The 19030-nt window shown below is 43.2% G+C and overlaps 1 protein-coding gene across 3 annotated transcripts in view; it reads right to left on the bottom strand.

Moving 5' to 3' along the window:
* The window catches only part of ASTN2 (astrotactin 2), a 1009693-nt gene that overhangs the window by 442933 nt on the left and 547730 nt on the right, over positions 1 to 19030 (bottom strand). For all 3 annotated transcript variants that reach the window (XM_033237645.1, XM_033237646.1, XM_033237647.1), the window contains one exon: positions 2735 to 2885. In XM_033237645.1, the coding sequence (XP_033093536.1) occupies positions 2735 to 2885 (151 nt within the window). The remainder of the gene's footprint in view (positions 1 to 2734; positions 2886 to 19030) is intronic.

The following is a 19030-nucleotide window of genomic DNA, read 5'->3' as shown; positions in this document are numbered from 1 at the left end:
TAGACATGATTTGAGAACTCTAAAGTATTCTAAAAATATAAGGCATTATTATGTAATACCTGAAGGAATTTCTTAGAAGGTGACCTAAGAGAAGAAGTTTCTCTTTACAGACATGATGGAAAGTCTACAGAGAAATGAAAGGGATTTAAAATCTCAGGATAAATGTGGGATTGCCCTGTCTATTCTGAAGCACACAGAGGAGCTTGCCTTACATCCACTGAACCCTAAAGTAGTGGTTTTAAAATTACATCCTTAATCTAGAGAGGAGGGTCTTTGACAACTTCATCAGACCGTTGAGTTTTCTCTTATCCCCTAGGGAATGAATGTTCTTTCTCTTTCTTTCTCTTTTAATTTTTCCAGTTGATGTGAATAAAAGATAAAGAGACACAAGCCCAACCTATACACACACGCACACACACACACACACACACACACCCCTCTGTATTTGAGGTTTCATTACTATGGGATGTCTATCCTAAAAGAAAAAGAGAAGGATCTTAATTAGAGAAAAGAGAACTAATGGAAAAAAGGAAAGAGGCAGACAACTTAATCCTTTGAAAAAGGTCAGCCTCATGTTCTGGACATAACACAGGACATCCTTTTGAGCTGTCTGTCCACTGGCTGAGTTTAAGCCTTGAGCAAATCCTCCTCTCCTCCACTAGCACCTTTCCAATGTGCTATATGAAGGGTTAGGTTTCAATGGTCTGAGGCAGACAGCTGTTGATGTATATCAATCTAGCATCTACAACTCCTATTGCCAGCACCCCAGTTTTTCTTGAGAATCTATGGCTTCCCCCATCTCAGGGCCATGCATTTCAGGTGTAGCTGCCTCCTGGTGCAAGCTCCAGGCATGGCTGGCTCTGGGATGAGCCCAGTTAATCCCCCTGACCAGTAATTGGTGCAGGGATAGATGGGCATGACAACCAAGTTGGCCCAATGAGAAGGAATCTGGTGACAGTAGTTGGAGGTACTAGGAAAGAGGCGTTTTTGTTCTGTAGGACTTGCATCCAGCCTGCAGCTGGCCCGAGAATGGCACAGTGCTAAGGAAAGTAGAGCTAAGATTAGCAGGGGGACTCCAATGACATTGCTTGAGCCCTTCAATCCAATTTTCTCCAGACTTCAACTTAAGCCAATGCGTTTCCTTTTTTTTTTTTTTTTTTTTGCCTATACTAGTTTGAGTTTAGTTTCTATCACTTGTAATCCTGAGAATTCTAATCACTAAAATTTCTAATTGCCCATTCACCTCTGAAGATCTGTTGATCTTTGTGTCTCAAATATAGTTTCATTGCATTATCTCATTCTAGAAGCTTCTTCATATTGATCTCCTGACCTCTGTCTGTTTCTCAGCTGGTGTGTAGCTGCATTAAGGGTCAAGTGTGTGTTCTATCTCCCTTGGGTCTTATTCAGACAGCCTAGTCCACAGCAGGATTCCCATCCCTGCTTCTATCCTTCACTGCTTCTTCTTTCTTTTTTCTTTATTTACTGAGATGGGTACTTTTGGGGTGTTAAGCCAAATCAACAGATTCCCTGGGTTCTCCCCCAGTTTTTTAAGACACATAAACTGAAAAGCCAGTCTGTGCTATAATGTGTCACAGGTGACTTAATAAAGCTAAGTACAGCATACAGTAAGGATACTGTATGGAAAAGGTCACTGTGGGGAGGGAAAAGGCTCTCTAAAGGAGATGTCTCGGGAAAGATGTTCACTTGTTTGCTTCATAGGCTTGGAAAGCAATTCTTTCTAGGCAGAGAGAAGGTACAAGAAAAGGTTCTAAGGCATGAAACAGGCAGGCAAGTTCATAGAACCCATCTAATTAGCTCCATTAGGCTCTAGTGTAGATTGAAATGAAGCAATAAGAGATGTGGCTGGAGAGACTGAAAAGGGACCACAGAAAGAAGAACATTGAATGCCAGGCTGAGTTTAGCCTATGTGGCAATGTTTCCCAAGTGTATTTTCAAGATACCCCAACACACACACACACACACACACACACACACACACACACACACGTTAAAAAGTCAGGTTCCCAGGACCTAATTTCCTCTTTACAATAAAAGCTTCTAGAGGTCAAACCCTGTATCTTAGGTCATTCTTATAAAATTATCAATTTTGGCACACCCTTCTGCAAGCAACAGGAACCCTCCCACTTCTGTGACCTTGTCCCACACTAGATACTAAAATTCCAAGCAAACAAGGCTGCCTCTCCCTTCCTTCATGTCTTTGCTTGGCTGTCTCCCCTCTTTCCCTAATGTAAGTTGACTCATATTTTGAAGCCAAAGCCAAAGCCAAAAGCCAACGTTCCAAGGAAGCCTTCTATGAAACTGAGGTCCCAGCTGAAACTTTCTCTTCTGGACCCCACCAAAGCACCTCCTGTCCATACTAGTTACACCTCATTGACATCCCCCCTACTATTGTATTCACAGAGGTAAGGCATTCCCTGTCTTAACTCTCAAATGGACTTCTGAAGGTCAGAAGTTCTCCAAGACCTATTGGGTGGTGGGCACTTAAGTTATAATATATTGTTTCATTCTTCCAACAATTCCAAGAGGTAGGTATAATGATCTCACTTTACAGGTGAGGAAACCAAGGTAGGCTGGCATGCTGAAGGCCGCAGAGGCAGGTGAGGGTAGTGCGAGTGTGATCCTCCTTACCAGCATTCCCTCACAGGGCAGGGCTTCCAGCAGGTGGCCTTAGCACCTGGGCCACTGCCATGTTCCTGGGCCAATGGGCACTTACCACACATCCTGAGGAGTCCACCTGCCGGTCAGATACACACTTGAAGTTGCGAGTGCAGCCCCCATTGTTCCGAGAGCAGTCACGAACTGGCCCGAAGGAGGACAGCAGGTCATTGATGGTTTCAAAGTATGTGGACAGCATCGCTTCTTCCCTTGGAGAGAAAGGGGATGGTTAAACCCCAGAGACATTTGCATCCCTAGATTTAAAAAAAAATGTGAATTCAATACATTTGAAACCATAGCTTATTTATAATCAGGAAAATAATAACAATCAATATTACAAAAAGGAAACAACAACAGGTATACCATCACATGACACGGTGCTTGTCAAGTTGTGATACAGAGAAATGGACCTAGAACTCTATACTCTTTATTTCATTAATACTTATGATTCTTGGAGGCAGTCATGAGATGTACACTTTACCATAAGTGAACTGTGGCTTAGCAAGGTGAAGTATCTTGCTGAAGGCCAGCAGCTTACAATGTGACAGAAGTGAAGTTTGTATTAACTTCCAGCTGAGTCCAAAGAGAAGGCTCTTCTCACTACCTCTTAGCTTGCATCCTACCTGTTTCTACAGATTTCAGAGCTCCCTATAGCAATTCTGCAATTGGGCACATTCCTATTATTCCAACTTTGTGAATATAAAATTGAAACCATGAAAGATTGTGGGACTGACTCCAAATCCAACAGTCTATAAACAGCAGAGCCAAGACATAAACTCAGGAGTCTGACCCCCTAGGGCCCTAGATCCTTATTTTTCAGACTATTGTGTATAAGTCACACCATCAAGACTGTCAGCAACAGTTGTTGGAAAGGTCATGGGATTCCAGGGAAATACATGATTCCTCACAAATGAGGTTCTTAAAAGATAAGACTAAACTTGATACCATAATCCAGGGATCTGCCAAAATTTTATGAGATGGAATTCTCTACAATGGAGGATACAGATGGGAGCTTCTGATGCTGTCTTCTGCAGAAAAGGCCCGAAATAAGAGATACACTTGCACTGGGGTATATGATTTCCACACTTACAGGAGATTTTAAAGGAGCACCATGAGCAGTGAGAAGCACATATTCTTCCCTGGTCTGTGCCTCATGAGGTCCAGAGCTGTGAAGCAAGGGAAATGAAGCAGGAAGAGGCTAGCACACACTAGAGCAGGTATCTCTGCACCCTCTTACACACCTTCTCCCATTCTTCTCCACCTCAGGCTTGGACCAGGTTTGAAATTCCTAATTCATTTCCTGCCTCCAGTCTTACCCCTTCTGTCCCATCTTTCATACTGACTGTCAGTGAACTTGGTAAATCCCAGCTCTAATTAGATACTCCTCTGATCAATAGCTTCCCAGTACTTAGAGAAAAAATATAAATTAACTTCTCTGGCATTCGGACTTCATAATCTGGTCCCTGGTAACCTGTCCAGCCCCATTGACCCTCTCCTCATATCTCTATCCACTAGGTACAGGCTTCGTCTCATTCCCTGAACACAGAATCTCTGAGAACAGGTTCTAAACTGGAAAGTTACATGCAGGAGGTTTATTGACGAGCCCTCTCGGGAGATGCATCTGTAGAAGGCGAGGAAGGGCTGGGCATGGTGGCTCACGCTTGTAATCCCAGCCCTTTGGGAGGCCTAGGAAGGAGGCTTACTTGAGCCCAGGAGTTCAAGACCAGCTTAGGAAATGTGGCAAAACTCTGTCTCTACAAAAGTTTTTTTAAAATTAGCAGGGTTTAGAGGAGCACGCCTGTGGTCCCAGCTACTCAGGAGGCTGAGGTGAGAGGATCTCTTGAGCTACAGTGAGCCATGATCAAAATCCTGTCTCACAATAAAATAAAAAATAAAAAATAAATGGCAAGCAAACAAGGCAGGATTTGGTAAAGGGAGAGACTGACCTACAATGCGGGTCTAAAGCATCAATTGATCCTTCAGGGAGCTCTGGAGCTGAGAAGGCCCTTTATGGATGTCCTGAATTAGGGCAAGGAATCCAGGCCTTTGTATCCCCACAGTAGCCAGTCATTGGTGGGGGGCTGCTGTCTGGAATGGGATACACTTGGATAAGCCAGTTCCCTGAGGCTGAAGGCAATGCCTAGTCAGTGACAGCCACAGCTGGTGGGTGGGTGGGCTGGCCCTGAAGAGGGTATCTGGGTGTGGTACCTGCAGGCACCTCTCTCCATCCCTAATCATGCTCTTCCTTCTGCCTGGGATGCCCATTTCCAAATGCTTACCTGATGAAATCCTAAGAATCTTTGTCTTTGAAAACTCTTCATATTCTTTCTCCTTCCTTCCTTCCTTCCTTCCTTCCTTCCTTCCTTCCTTCCTTCCTTCCTTTCCTTCCTTCCTTCCTTCCTTCCTTCCTTCCTTCCTTCCTTCCTTCCTTCCTTTCTCTCTCTCTCTCTCTCTTTCTTTCTTTCTTTATTAAACAAGCTTACTGAGTGCTTACCATGTACCAGGCACAATGCTAGGTGCTGGGGACACGGCAGTGACATTAGACAAGGTCCTGACTCCCGAACTACACAGTAGCTTTATGTTACCACCTTTATGAAACCTTCTCTGCTTCCCCCTACTAGAATTAATTCCTTTTCCCTATGAGCATATTGGCTAAATCTTTTAACTTATTGATCTTAATTATCAGCTTCACAGTCTCCCAGGGAGACTATAAGCTTTTAAAGGAAAAGGCTCAAGATTTATTCATTTCTCTTTAGCCCTCCAGGGGCCTGGAAGGAACCTGAGCTAGGTAAACGTTTTCAAATGAAACACAGAAAACACCCAAAGGCTTAGATGCAGTCTTCACCAATGAGTAGTTGTACTAAGAACCTCCTCAGCAGGGCAGTCTTCTCTGTTTCCCCAACTCTGGGTCCCCGTTCCAAATCCTTCCTGTTCAGGGATGCAGCACAGGGACAAAGGAGAAGGGTGAGGCACTGCCAGGATTATCCCTTGCTTCCTAACTTTGTATGCAGCGAGGTGACAGGTTTATGGGAGAGGAGAATTAACAGTTCCTGAAACGAACCTCTGGGGAGACTTGCCACTTTTGAATCATGAAGAGAGTTGAGGATCCTGGGAAGACATTAAGCCTATTAAAATATTAACACCCTAGAAGGGAGAAGAAGAAATGGAAAGTAAGAGGAGGAGATAAGGCAGAGGGACCCAGCTGGGCACGGTGGCTCACGCCTGTAATCCCAGCACTTTGGGAGGCCTAGGCGGGCTAGGTCAGGAGATCAGGACTATCCTGGCTAACATGGTGAAACCTCATCTCTACTAAAAATATAAAAGATTAGCCGGGCATAGTGGCATGTTCCTATCATCCCAGCTACTCAGGAGGCTGAGGCAGGAGAATTGCTTGAACCCGGGAGGCAGAGGTTGCAGTGAGCCGAGATTGTGCCATTGCACTCTAGCCTAGGTGACAGATCAAGAGTCCATCTCAAAAAAAAAAAAAAAGACAGAGGGACCTGAGAAAGTGAGAGAACAAGAGACAAACAAACAGAGAAACTGCTGAGAAGGGACACAGAGAGACAGAAACACATCCAGTCACCTGGAAACAGATAAAGGGATCTAAAGGTATAGATGGACAGACAGAGAGAGACAGAGAGGAAAAGAAAGGCAAATAGAGGAGAGAGAGAATGTGAAAAGATAAAAATGACAAGTTAGAATTGGAAAAAGAAAGCAAAGAGTGGAACAGAGGCATAAGAAACAGATGAAAAGAGGAGACAGCATCAAGGTAAACAGAACAAATGAGTAAGTGTGCTGAGGAGAGGGAGAGAAGGTGGGAGGGGGAGTGAGAAACAGGAGCAGGAGGAGACAAATGCAGAAAAGACAGACTGAAAGGGAAGAGAAAGACAATGAGTGAGAAAGAAAACAGAGGCCCGGCGCAGTGGCTCATGCCTGTAATCTCAGCACTTTGGGAGGCTGAGGCGGGCGGATCATTTGAGGTCAGGAGTATGAGACCAGCCTGGCCAACATGGTGAAACTCCGTTTCTACTAAAAATACAAAAAATAGTCGGGCGTGGTGGCTCGCGCCTGTCATCCCAGCTACTCAGGAGGCTGAGGCAGGAGAATCGCTTGAACCCAGCAGGCAGAGGTTGCAGTGAGCCGAGATGGCACCACTGCACTCCGGCCTAGGAGACAGAGTGAGGCTCTGTCTCAAAAAAAGAAAAAGAAAAGGAAGAAAACACAGAGCCATGGAGAGCAGAGCCGGACAACAACAAAGAAACAAGGAAAGGGAAGTGAAAAACAAGCAAAAACATGTCACCTTTCTGTGGAACCTAGAGACAGTTCAAGTTATAAAAATACAAAGGCTGTCCGCTTTTAAAAGGATTGATTCCGCATAAACATCAGTTACATGAGGGGAACGTTACTTAAAACACAAAGACCTGACACAGGAGCCATTACCAAGTCAAGAGAAGTGATTGTGTCAGGCTAGGGAATGAAGAATCTGAGCACAAGGCAGAAAAAGAGCTTAAAGCAGACACTGACGTTTTCTTAACTCTGTGGCTCAATCCTTCATCTGGCTTGTGGAGCCCAGAGTTTAGGGTCTGTCGGATCTTAGAGCTGCCCCAATCTGGGGGCGGGGTGGGGGGGCAGCAAAGAGATGAATGGAAGAGCACTGGGGGTGGAGACAGGCTGGACTGATGGACACTGCCCTGGGGCATCAGGAGACCAGGGTGAGAATCCCACTTTTGCCAGCAGTCACCAAAATTATCAATATCCTCTTCATTAGTTAGGATTTCCTGGGCACCTGCTATGTGCTAAGCATGGTACTAGGTTTCCTTCCTGTAATATTATCTGTGATTTTCACAAGAGCCCTAGAAATGACAGTTTTATACCCAATGTGCAGCTGGAGAAACAGGGTCTTAGGGAAGTTATGCCACTTGTTGCGGTTCTCAGTGGCGTGATGCAGTGAGGCCAGGCTGTGCACTCGAATCTGCGTGACCTTAAGTCCTGAGCTGCCTGAGTTAAACTTCAACGACTTACTCTGTGTCTTGGGCAAGTCAGAGCCCTCCTAACAGTAAGGCCAGTAAGAATCTGTGTTCAAGCTCTCTGTCTTAGCAGAGGAGGACAGAATGGGCAGAGCCTGGGCGGTCTTTATCTACTTCCCATAACCTGATTCCTGGGTCATGCATGTGATCCACAATAGCCTCAATCCATGCAGGAACAGAAGGGGAAAGCACAGTGTTTAAGTTTACTAGAAGGGCCATAACTATTACCATGAACCAGCTCACTTAAAACAACAGAAATTTATTCTCTCGCCATTCTGAAGGCCAGAAGTCCAAAATCAGGGTTTGGTAGATCCCTGGTCCCTCTGTAGGCTCAAGGAGAGAATCCTTCCTTTCCTCTTCAGAGCCTCCCATGGCTCCCGGCCATGCTTAGCTTTCCTTGACTGGCAGCTTCAGGACTCCTTCCTCTGCCCCCATCATCACATGGCCTTCTTGCCTGTGTGTGTGTGTCCTCTCCTCTTCTTAAAATGACACCATTCGGGCTGGGCGCGGTGGCTCACACCTGTAATCCCAGCACTTTGGGAGGCCGAGGCAGGTGGATCACCTGAGGTCAGGAGTTCGAGACCAGCCTGACCAACATGATGAAACCCCATCTCTACTAAAAATACAATAATTAGCAGGACGTGGTGGCGGGTGCCTGTAATCCCAGCTACTGGGGAGGCTGAAACAGGAGAATCGCTTGAACCCAGGAGGCAGAGCTTGCAGTGAGCTGAGATCACAACATTGCACTCTAGCCTGGGCGACAAGCAAGACTCCGTCTCAAAAAAAAAAAAAAAAAGACACCATTAGTTGGGTTTAGGGTCCACCTTAATCTGTTGTAACCTTTTCTTAGTTATATCTGCAAAGGCCTTATTTCTAAATAAGGCCACATTCTGAAGTTCTGGTGAACACAAATTTTGTGGGGACACAATTCATGCAATTCCACAGGGCACAGGGGAATGTGCCTACATTTGCTTGGTAGGACAGAGCCAGGACTAAATAAAACACCTCAGTCCTTGACTCTTATCAAAGTGCTCCTAACACTGGACTGGCTCTTCTCACTCTAGACACTTCATGTTTCATTGTGGTCCTTACAAGTTTTGAAAAATCTTAGGGAAAGGATCATGATGAAGTCACTCTCCATATTATCTGTGCCTTTATTTAGAAGGAGAAAAGACCAACTTCAATTAAATACCTACCACACTCCAGGAACTGTGTGGAGGGTTTTCAACCGCTCTACAGAACAGAGCTCGGCAAACTTTTCTGTACAGGGCTAGATAGTAAAGATCTTAGGCTTTGCAGGCCATACAGTCTCTGTCCCAATCACTCAACTCTGCTTTTGTAATACACAAACAATCATAGACAACACACAAAAGAATGAATGTAGCTATGTTTCAATAAAACTGTATTAAAGACAGGTGTAGCGGCTCATGCCCATAATCCCAGCTCTTTGAGAGGCTGAGATGGGAGGATAGCTTGAGCTCAGGAGTTCAAGACCAGCCTGGGCAACAGAGTGGGATCCCCTTTCTATAATTGTTTTTTTTTTAATTAGCCAGGTGTGGTGATGTGTTCCTGTAGTACCAGTTACTCAGGAGGCTGAGGAGGGAGGACTGCTTGAGCCTGGCAAGTTTGGGGAGGTGGGGTTAATGATTCAGTAAGCTGTGAGCATGCTACTGCACCCCAACCCGTATGACACAGTGAGACCCTGTCTCAAAAAAAAACAAAAAAACAAAACAAAAAAAACTGTATTTACAGAAAGACACAGCCAGATGAATTATTCTCTGTTTTAGATGTGAAAACCCTGAAGTCAGTGTTGGAGTTAGGATTTGAACCCAGGTAGGTCCAACTTCACATTCTTTCTCCTACATGAATCTTCTGAAACTCAGCCTTCTCACCTGTAAAATGGGAACAATATCTGTCTCACTCTCAACTCTGTAGATGATTATGAGGATATAATAACACGATATAGAAATGTGTTTTCCAAACCCTAAAACCTAATGCAAACTTATTCATTGTTTATTCATTCAAAAAATATCTGAGTACCTGCTGCATGCCACGTACTGAGCTGATTATTGTTTTGGCTTTTCTTTGGCCTCCCAGCACCTGTTTCTGTTCCTATATAACCCAGACATTGTGCAAAAGGTTCCAAACATCTTTCTATCTCTGACACACAAATTATTATTTTTTCTGTTAATACTGGTTCCAAAATGGAGATAGCCAGACCCCACCAGACTGGGTGAGACAGCCATCCCCTCATTACCTGACGGGTCAAGTGCAAATGCATCACCTGGATTCCATTTGGCTGAGTCAGCCCAAACCCCACTCAGGGTGAGCATTAGGCAGGATCGCTGGGAACAGATGCTGACATGGCCTGCTGTTAATAAATACCAGGAAAGGTCTGTGTCACTCATAGAGAGATGTGAATGGATGATGCCAAGCCAAGACAGTGACAAGTCCCCCACTGATGCAGATTCATCATTCTCTGGTAATAGCCGGCAACCTTGTTTCCTGAGCTCCCTGGGAAGGAGGAACCTAAGACAACGTACTGATAAAAATCAAGCTCCTGGTGGGCACAGTGCCTCACACCTGTAATCCCAGCACATTGGGAGGCTGAGGCAGACAGATCACAAGGTCAGGAGATTGAGACCATCCTGGCTAACATGGTGAAACCCCATCTCTACTAAAACTACAAAAAATTAGCTGGGCATGGTGGTGGGTGCCTGTAGTTCAAGCTACTCAGGAGGCTGAGGCAGAAGAATCGCTTGAACCAGGGAGGCGGAGGTTGCAGTGAGCCAAAGTCACACCACTGCACTCCTGCCTGGGCAACAAAGCAAGACTCCATCCCCCCCCCAAAAAAAAAAAAAAAAAAATTCCAGCTCAGTTTTATTTTTTATTTTTTTTATTTTAAAGAAAGAAAGCTTTGTTGGGATATAATTCACATACCATATGATTTACCTACTTAAAGTGTACAGTTAAGCAGGGTACAGTGTAAATGATCAATATTTAAATATTTTCATCAACTCAAAAAGAAACCCTGCCTCTATTATGAGTCCCTGCCTACTTCCTCCCAATGCCCCTAGTATTGGGAAACCACAAATCTTCTGTCTTTACAGATTTACCAACTCTGAACACTTCATGTGCATTAAGTCATATAATCTGTAGTCTTTTGTGACTGGCTACTTTCAGTTAGCATAGTGTTTTCAAGGTTCCTCCATGTTTCAGCATGTATCACTACTTCATTCCTTTTGTATTGCCAAATGATATTCCATTATATAGATATTCCACATTATATTCATCCATCATTAGCTGATGCACATTTTGGTTGTTTCCACTTTTCAGTTACTATGAATAATGCTGCTATGAACATTCCTATACAGGTGTGTATGTTGATACATGTTTTCATATATCTTACGACTCCCCCTGCCCTGGGATTTAGGGAGCCTCCTCAGCCCCTAATAGCATGAGCCACAGTGTAGAACAATAGACAAGACGGCAAGTTTGGCTGGAGTCAGACTGCCCTGAGATGGAATCCCAGCTTCACTCACTGTGAGACCTTGGGTAAGCCTCTTCTTTTTGAGACGAAGTCTCACACTGTCACCCAGGCTGGAGTGCAATGACGCGATCTCAGCTCACTGCAACCTCTGCCTCCCGGGTTCAAGCGATTCTCCTGCCTCAGCCTCCCGAGTCGCTGGGACTACAGGCATGTGCTACCATGCCAGACTAATTTTTGTATTTTTAGTAGAGATGAAGTTTCACCATATTGACCAGGCTGGTTTTGAACTCCTGACCTCAGGTGATCCAGAGACCTTGGGCAAGTCTCTTAAACCCTGAGACTCAATTTTCTCATCTGTAAAATGGGGATATCAATACCTAATTAGCAGAGGTAGCATGAGTAATAGATTAGAGCAAATGTGTTCAAATGCCTGGCACACAGTAAGTACCTAACAACGGATAATAATTAATAGTACCGGAAAGTCTCTCAAAGTTGCAAGAACCATGCTTTGAGAATGTTGAGAAGCTCAACATAGGAGAAGGGATGAGAGATCTGAGACCCATATGGTCCATGACTCAGTTAAAAATGTTTCACTGGTGCTGGACTTGTTCTGGGCACTCGGCTGGGTTCCTGGAAGACACAGGAATGGACGTGACATAGCGTGTGCTAGGCAGGAAGAAAAATACTAACTTAGCAAGAGAAGTGAGGCCACAGGACCAAAAAGATGACTCTCTCTCTTGCCAGACCTTGGAAGTAGGAGCTCAGAGAAGGCTTTTTGGAGGAGGTAATGTAGAGCCTGAGACATAAAGGATGGGTGGAAATTAGCTAAAGGGGGATAAATAGAGTGGGATAAATAAATTCTAGGCAGAGGGAAAGAATATGCTAAGGCCTAGAGGTAGGAGAGGGAATATCCTGATTGAGGGGCTTCAAGAGATGCAGAAATGCTGCACTGTCAAGGAGGAGGTGAGATATGGCAAAGGCTGAAACAGCAGGAGTGCCAGGAGCCAGGCTAGAGAAGATTCCTGTGTGCCAGGCCATGGTGATTCCGGACTTTACCCTGGAAGCTATGGACTGCCACCCAAAAATTTAAAAGCAGATCCTGCTTTTATTTAGAGTACTACTATAGATGAATAGTTTACACAAATCATGATGGCAATAATAGTTAATGCTGATTGTGCGTTCATACTGTGCCAATAAATGGTTTAAGCACTACATGTATCAACTCACTTAATCCTCCCCAAAAACACAGTGATGTAAATGATATATCCCCATTTCATAGGAGAAAGAAACTCAGGCACCATTTTGAGGCTGTTTTGAGACCTGTTATGGATAATGGAGGTAAAGCATTAGGACAGTGCCTGGCACATGGTGACTGCTTTATAAGGATTTCTTGAAAATCACCTTCCAGGGGAGGGATAGGGTGAGGTGGCACAAGCTACAGGGAAGTAGATTTGAACTTTTCCAAAGCCAGAGATATTCAGCAAGGGAACACTCTCTTCCAGTTGACTGCTCCAGCCTTCAGGAATGCAGACTGAGGAGGGATGGCCATTTTCCTGGAATAGTTGTGGAAGGAATCAGGCCTCCAGGGGAGAGGGTGTACAATATTATGGTGATAACAACACTCACAAGGGCTAATATCTACTGAGAATTTATGACATGAGAACTTTGGCTTAATGGGATTGTGCTATTATCCCTGTTGATATGGGTTGGCTCTGTGTCCCCACCCAAATGTCATGTTGAATTGTAATTCTCAATGTTGGAGGAGGAGCCAGGTGGGAGATGATTGGATATGACAGAGCGGGGAGGCAGTGTACTTCCCTACTGAGGTTCTCGTGGTAGTGAGTGAATTCTCACGGGATCTGGTTGTGCAAAAGTGTGTAGCACTTGCCCCTTCACTCTCTTCCTGCTGTTCTGGCCACGTAGGACATGTCTGCTCCCCCTTCCCCTTCTACCATGTTACTCAGTTTCCTGAGGCCTTCCCAGCCATGCTTCCTGTACAGACTATGGAACACTGACCCAATGAAACTTGTTATCTTTATAAATTACCCAGTCTCAGGTAGTTCTTTATAGCATGCAAAAACAAACTAATACATCTGGTTTTTTGTTTTTTGTTTTTTCAATTTGAAAAGAAATGTAGACACTCACGTGCAGGACTTGGCATTTACAGAGGTGAGAGGACTGGCAGTGAGTCCTAGTGACAGAGCTGGGTTTCACCCTGGGTGTATCTGACTTCGGACTCTTTAGTGTCCTGCCTTTCTCTTTAAGAGTTCTTTCCACCCAGAGATTCTGGGACTGGTGTTTTAGCTGACACTTACCATTCTCCTTCCTCTAGCAATTGTGGTTTGCACTAATTTGGGTTGAGATATATATATTGCCGTTCAGAGTGGTCTCATAACTTCCTGTGACTGTCTTGTGCCTCTGAGTAGCTTGTAAGCTTCCTGCATGCCTAGAGTCCTCCTCGGTCCCATCCCTCAGTGCACTGGGCCTGCTGCAGCTGTTCACTGAATAAGGACAGGTGTTGAAGGAAGAGAAGGAGGGCACAATAAGGCCCATCAGCTGTGCAGTCTTTAGAACAAAGAGAAAATGATTGTAATGTCTGTTGTACATCTGTGTGATGGAGGCAATAATATTCAACTCACAGAATTGTGGGTCAGAATTCAAAGAGTTAAAAAATATGAAAATCTCTTATCACCAGGCTCAAACAAATAAAGATCCTCAATAAAAGGCCATTGTGTTTTGGAAATGAGTTTGTGCATTTAACAAATATTTACCCAGCACTCATCCCTGGAGTTGTAGGGTGGGTATAGACACAGCCTTATTTTATTGCACCTCACGTTATTGTTCATTGCAGATACTATTTCTAAAAAATTGAAGGTCAGTGGCTACCCTACATCAAGCAAGTCTATCAGTGCCATTTTTACAACAGAAAGTGCTCACTTCACGTCTATGCGTCAGATTTTGGTAATTCTCACAATATTTCAAAATTGTGTTATTATTATATCGGTTATGGTGATCTGTGATCAAAGGTCTTTGATGTTCCCATTGTAATTGTTTTGGGGGGCCCTCATTGCACTCATATAAGGCGGCCAACTTACTCGGTAAACGTAAGGCCTCCCTGTTCTCTGAGATACAACAATATTGAAATCAGGCCAATTAATAACCCTACAATTTCCCGTAAGTGTTCAAATGCAAGGAAAATTCACACATCTCTCACTTTAAATCATAAGCTAGACATGATTAAGTTTAGTGAGGAAGGTATGCGGAAAGCCAAGACTGACTAAAAGCTAGGCCTCTTGCACCAGTTAGGCAAGTTGTGAATACAAAGAAAAAGTTCTTAAAGGAAAATAGAAGTGCTACTTCTGTGAAGACACAAATGATAAGAAAGGGAAACAGCTTTATTTCTGTTATGGACAATTTTTTAGAGGCATGGATAAATTAAACCAGCTACAATATTCCCTTAAGCCCAAACTAGGGCACAGTTCTAATTCTCTTCAATTCTATGAAGTCTGAGAGAGGTGAGGAAGCTGTGGAAGAAAAGTTTAAGCAGAGATTGATTCATAAGTTTTAAGAAAGGAAGCCATCTCCGTAGCATAAAAGTGCAAGGAGAAGCAGCAAGTGCTGATGTATTAACAGAAGCTGCAGTAAGTTATCAAAAACATCTAGTTAACATAATTAATGAAGGTGACTATGTTCAACAACACATTTTCAATGTAGATGAAACAGCCTTGTATTGGAAGAAGATGCCATTTAGGACTTTCATTGCTAGAGAGGAGAAGCCTGGCTTCAAGATGCAAAGGACAGGCTGACTCTCTCATTAGGGGTTAATGAAGCCAATACTCATTTACCATTATAAAAATCCTAGGACCCTTAAGAATTACGCTAACTCTACTCTGCCTGTGCTCTATAAATAGAACAGCAAAGCCTGAATGACAGCACATCTGTTTACAGCATGGTTTACTGAATATTTTAAGCCCACTGTTGAGAACTCCTGCTCAGAAAAAGCTGTGATGGAAATGCATAAGAGGTTAATGTTGTTTTCATGCCTGATAACACAGCATTCTTTTTGCAGCCCATTCATGAAGAAATAATTTCAAGTCTTATTTAAGAAATACATTTTGTAAGCTTATAGTTGTCATAGATAGTGATTTTTCTGATGGATCTGGGTAAAATAAATTGAAAATCATCTGGAAAGGATTCCCCAACTTAGATGCCATGAGAAACATTTCTGATTTATGAGAGGAGGTCAAAATATCAATATTAGCAGGAGTTTGGAAGAAGTTGATTCCAACCCTCATGAATGACTTTGAAGGTTCAAGACTTCAGTGGAGGTAATAACTACGGATATGAAAATTGCAAGAGAACTAGAATTAGAGGTAGAGCTTGAAGATGTGACTGAATTGCCACAATCTCACGATAAAACTAATGAGAAGTTGCTTCTTGTGGACAAGCAAAGAAAAGTGGTTTCTTGAGTTGTCAACTACTACTGGTGAAGATGCTGTGAATACTGTTGAAATAAGAACAGAAGATTTAAAATATTACATAAACTTGGTGGATAAAGCAGTGGCAGGGTTTGAAGGAATTGAAAAATTCACTTTCAAAAAGAGTTCTGTGGGTAAAATGCTATCAGACTACATCACATGCTACAGCAAAATCTTTTGTGAAAAGAAGAATCAATTGTTACAACAAACTTCACTGTTGTCTTATTTTAAGAAATTGCCACAACCACTTCAGCCTTCAGTAACTACCACCCTGATCAGTGAGCCGCTGTCAACATTGAAGCAATACCCTGCACCAGCAAAATGATTATGGCTCACTGAAGATTCAGATGACCATTAGCGTTATTTTTTTTTAAAGCAATAAAGTATTTCTTAATTAAGGTATGTACATTATGTTTTAAACATGATGCAATTGTACACTTAATAAACTATAGAGTAAAAAATAACTTTTATATGCACTAGGAAACAAAAGTATTTGTGTAGTTCACTTTATTGTGATATTTGCTTTGTTACTGTGTTCTGGTACCTAACACACAATATCTCTGAGGTGTGCCTGTATACAGAAAAGAGCAAAATGAACATGGGTTTTGTCCCTCTAAGGCTTACAGTAGTTGGGACAAGTAAGTTCCTCTTCAAAGACTCAACTTTCTGGTCATAAATTGTAAACCAAACCTATCCACTTCTTTTTTCACAAATCGTGCATCTACCCTATTTGGAAAAGTTTAAGTCTCAGCCAATTGGGATCAGCTTAGATTGTGCGGTCCAACCCCAGCCAATAGGGGAAGGACACACAAACAGGAACTGCATTAGGGTTAAAAACCCCTTCTCTCCTTTGTTCAGTGTGCTGTTGCGATTGTAACCAGCACAAACAGCACCCTTCTGCAGAAGCAAACATGCCTTGCTGAGAAATTTTCTGTCTAAGCGTGGGTTTCTTTTGGCTATGCCGAGCACTTGTTTTCAACACAGGTAGTTATTGAAACAGTCACTCAACAAATACCTGCCTTAATATCAATATGTGTGTCTGTGTCTATGGCTATGGCTATGTTTGTTATATCTGTATTTATTTATATATGTATATCTATATTTCTATATCTATACATCTATGCCTATGCCCCTATCTATACCTAAATTTATAATTACAAACTGTGATAGATGCTTTAAAAATACTGAATACAGTAAGATCATATGGCAGAAGGACCAAGCTAATCTAGGGATTTGGGAATGGGAGTGTGCAGTGAGGCAGATTTCCCTGGAAAATATCAGGCCCTGAAACCAAACCAGCCTGTGATCTGGCGGGGTTTCATCATGCCCAGGCTGTCCCCAGGAGAGCTGTGACGATGTGTGTCCTCCACTCCCACCCCCACCATGCACAGTGACCATGGAGTCCATCTGATTGCAGAGACCATCATTCCTCTGGCAAAAAAGCCATCTTCTTCTCCCTGTGCTTGTTCTGACTACTTAGTCATAGGAATTCTCTTCTTCACTTAAGCAAATTTATAAGAACAGAACAAATGATCCCATTAAAAAGTAGACAAAGGACATGAACAGACACTTCTCAAAAGAAGACATTTAAGCAGCCAACAAGCATATGAAAAAAATCTCAACATCACTGATTGTTAGAGAAATGCAAATCAAAACCACAATGAGATACCATCTTATGCCAATCTGAATGGCAGTTATTAAAAAGTCAAGAAACAACAGATGCTGGCGAAGCTGTGGAGAAATATTAACAGTTTTACACTATTGGAGGGAATGCAAATTAGCTCATCCATTGTGTAGACAGTATGGCAATTCCTCAAGGATCTAGAACTAGAAATATCATTTGACACCCTATTACTGGGTATATACCTAAAGGAATATAAGTCTTTCCATTATAAAGATACATGCATGTGTGTGTTCATTGCACTCTTCTCAATAGCAAGAACATGGAATCAACCCAAATGCCCATCATGCCAGACTGGGTAAAGAAAATGTGGTACATATACACCATGGAATACTATGCAGCCATAAAAAGAAAGGTCATGTCCTTTGCAGGGACACAGTTAGAGGTGGAAGCCATTATCCTCAGCAAACTAACGCAGGAACAGAAAACTAAACACTGCATGTTCTCACTTGTAAATGGGAGCTGAACCATGAGAGCACATGGACATAGGGAGGGGAACAACACACACTGGGGCCTGTCAGGAGGCTGGGGGAGGGACAGCATCAGCATAAATAGCTAATACATGTGGGGCTTAATACTTAGGTGATGGGTTGATAGGTGCAGCAAAACACTATGGCACACGTTTAACTGTGTAACAAACCTGCACGTCTTGTACATGTATTCCAGAACTTAATTTTTTTAAAAAAGAAATTCTCCCTTTCTCCTACCCTTTGCAAATCTCATCCTTATTTTGAAAAAGAAACAAAAAAGTTTCAGTGGCAAATGCTGAAACTTGAGGATTATTAATTCATAAATTACCCACATGGAGTCACTGAGGGCTCCTCCCAGCTCTCATCTCAGACAGAAGCAGCTCATTAAGATGAGAAGTCCTGGGGTCTCAGATATGATTGCTCAGAAAGCCAGCACCTTCCCCAGACTCAGGGTGTGCCCCACTGCTCAGGGGCATGAGAGACTGGTGATCTGGATGGCGGAGGGGGTTGCCGTGAGCCAGGAGAGCCCAGCATTAGACGGTAAATGGGGCTGTGACTTCCAGAAGGAAGAGCATTGGCCTGGAGGCTCAGGTATAGTATCAGGGTCCAGCTTAGCCTCCCACTGCCGTGTCTCTCTAGGTGATCCTCTACCCTCTCTGGGCCTCAGATTCTACATTTCTACAATGATGGGGTGATCTCTAAGGGCTCTTCCAGGTCCAATTTCTGATAACGTAATGTGGCTTCCCAAGAAGGCTGACAACTGCTTCCAACTGTCAATTTTACTTTCAGAAATAAGGTGAAAATACAAGATTGGAGAGAGAGACAGAGACAGAGACAGAGAGAGAGCAAGAATGAGAATTCATTGTTTTGAACCTGAGGAAATCAAGGGACTGTGTTATTATGAGGAACCAGCCCTGGGCTCACACACCCAGGCCCTGCTGCTCATTTGCAGAGAAAACTAACAACTTATTCAACCTCTCTGAGTCTCAGTTTCCTCATACATAAATCATAGATTATAATACCTAATTCTTAGGTTTCATGAGGCTTATGTTATATAATAAAATCTCCATGAAGGCAAGAGCTCTGTCATGCTCACTGAAGTCTAGTGCCTTAAACAGTGCCTGGAACACTGTGCAGGCACCCCAATTTGTATTGGACAAATGAATGAATAAAAACACGTGAAATACTGCAAAGCACTGAGTCCATAA

The sequence above is a fragment of the Trachypithecus francoisi genome, unplaced genomic scaffold, assembly GCF_009764315.1.
Source record: "Trachypithecus francoisi isolate TF-2019V2 unplaced genomic scaffold, Tfra_2.0 Lachesis_group16, whole genome shotgun sequence".
Lineage (NCBI taxonomy): Eukaryota > Metazoa > Chordata > Mammalia > Primates > Cercopithecidae > Trachypithecus > Trachypithecus francoisi.
Note: the sequence above shows the minus strand (reverse complement) of the source record. Positions and strands in the feature narration are given on the sequence as shown.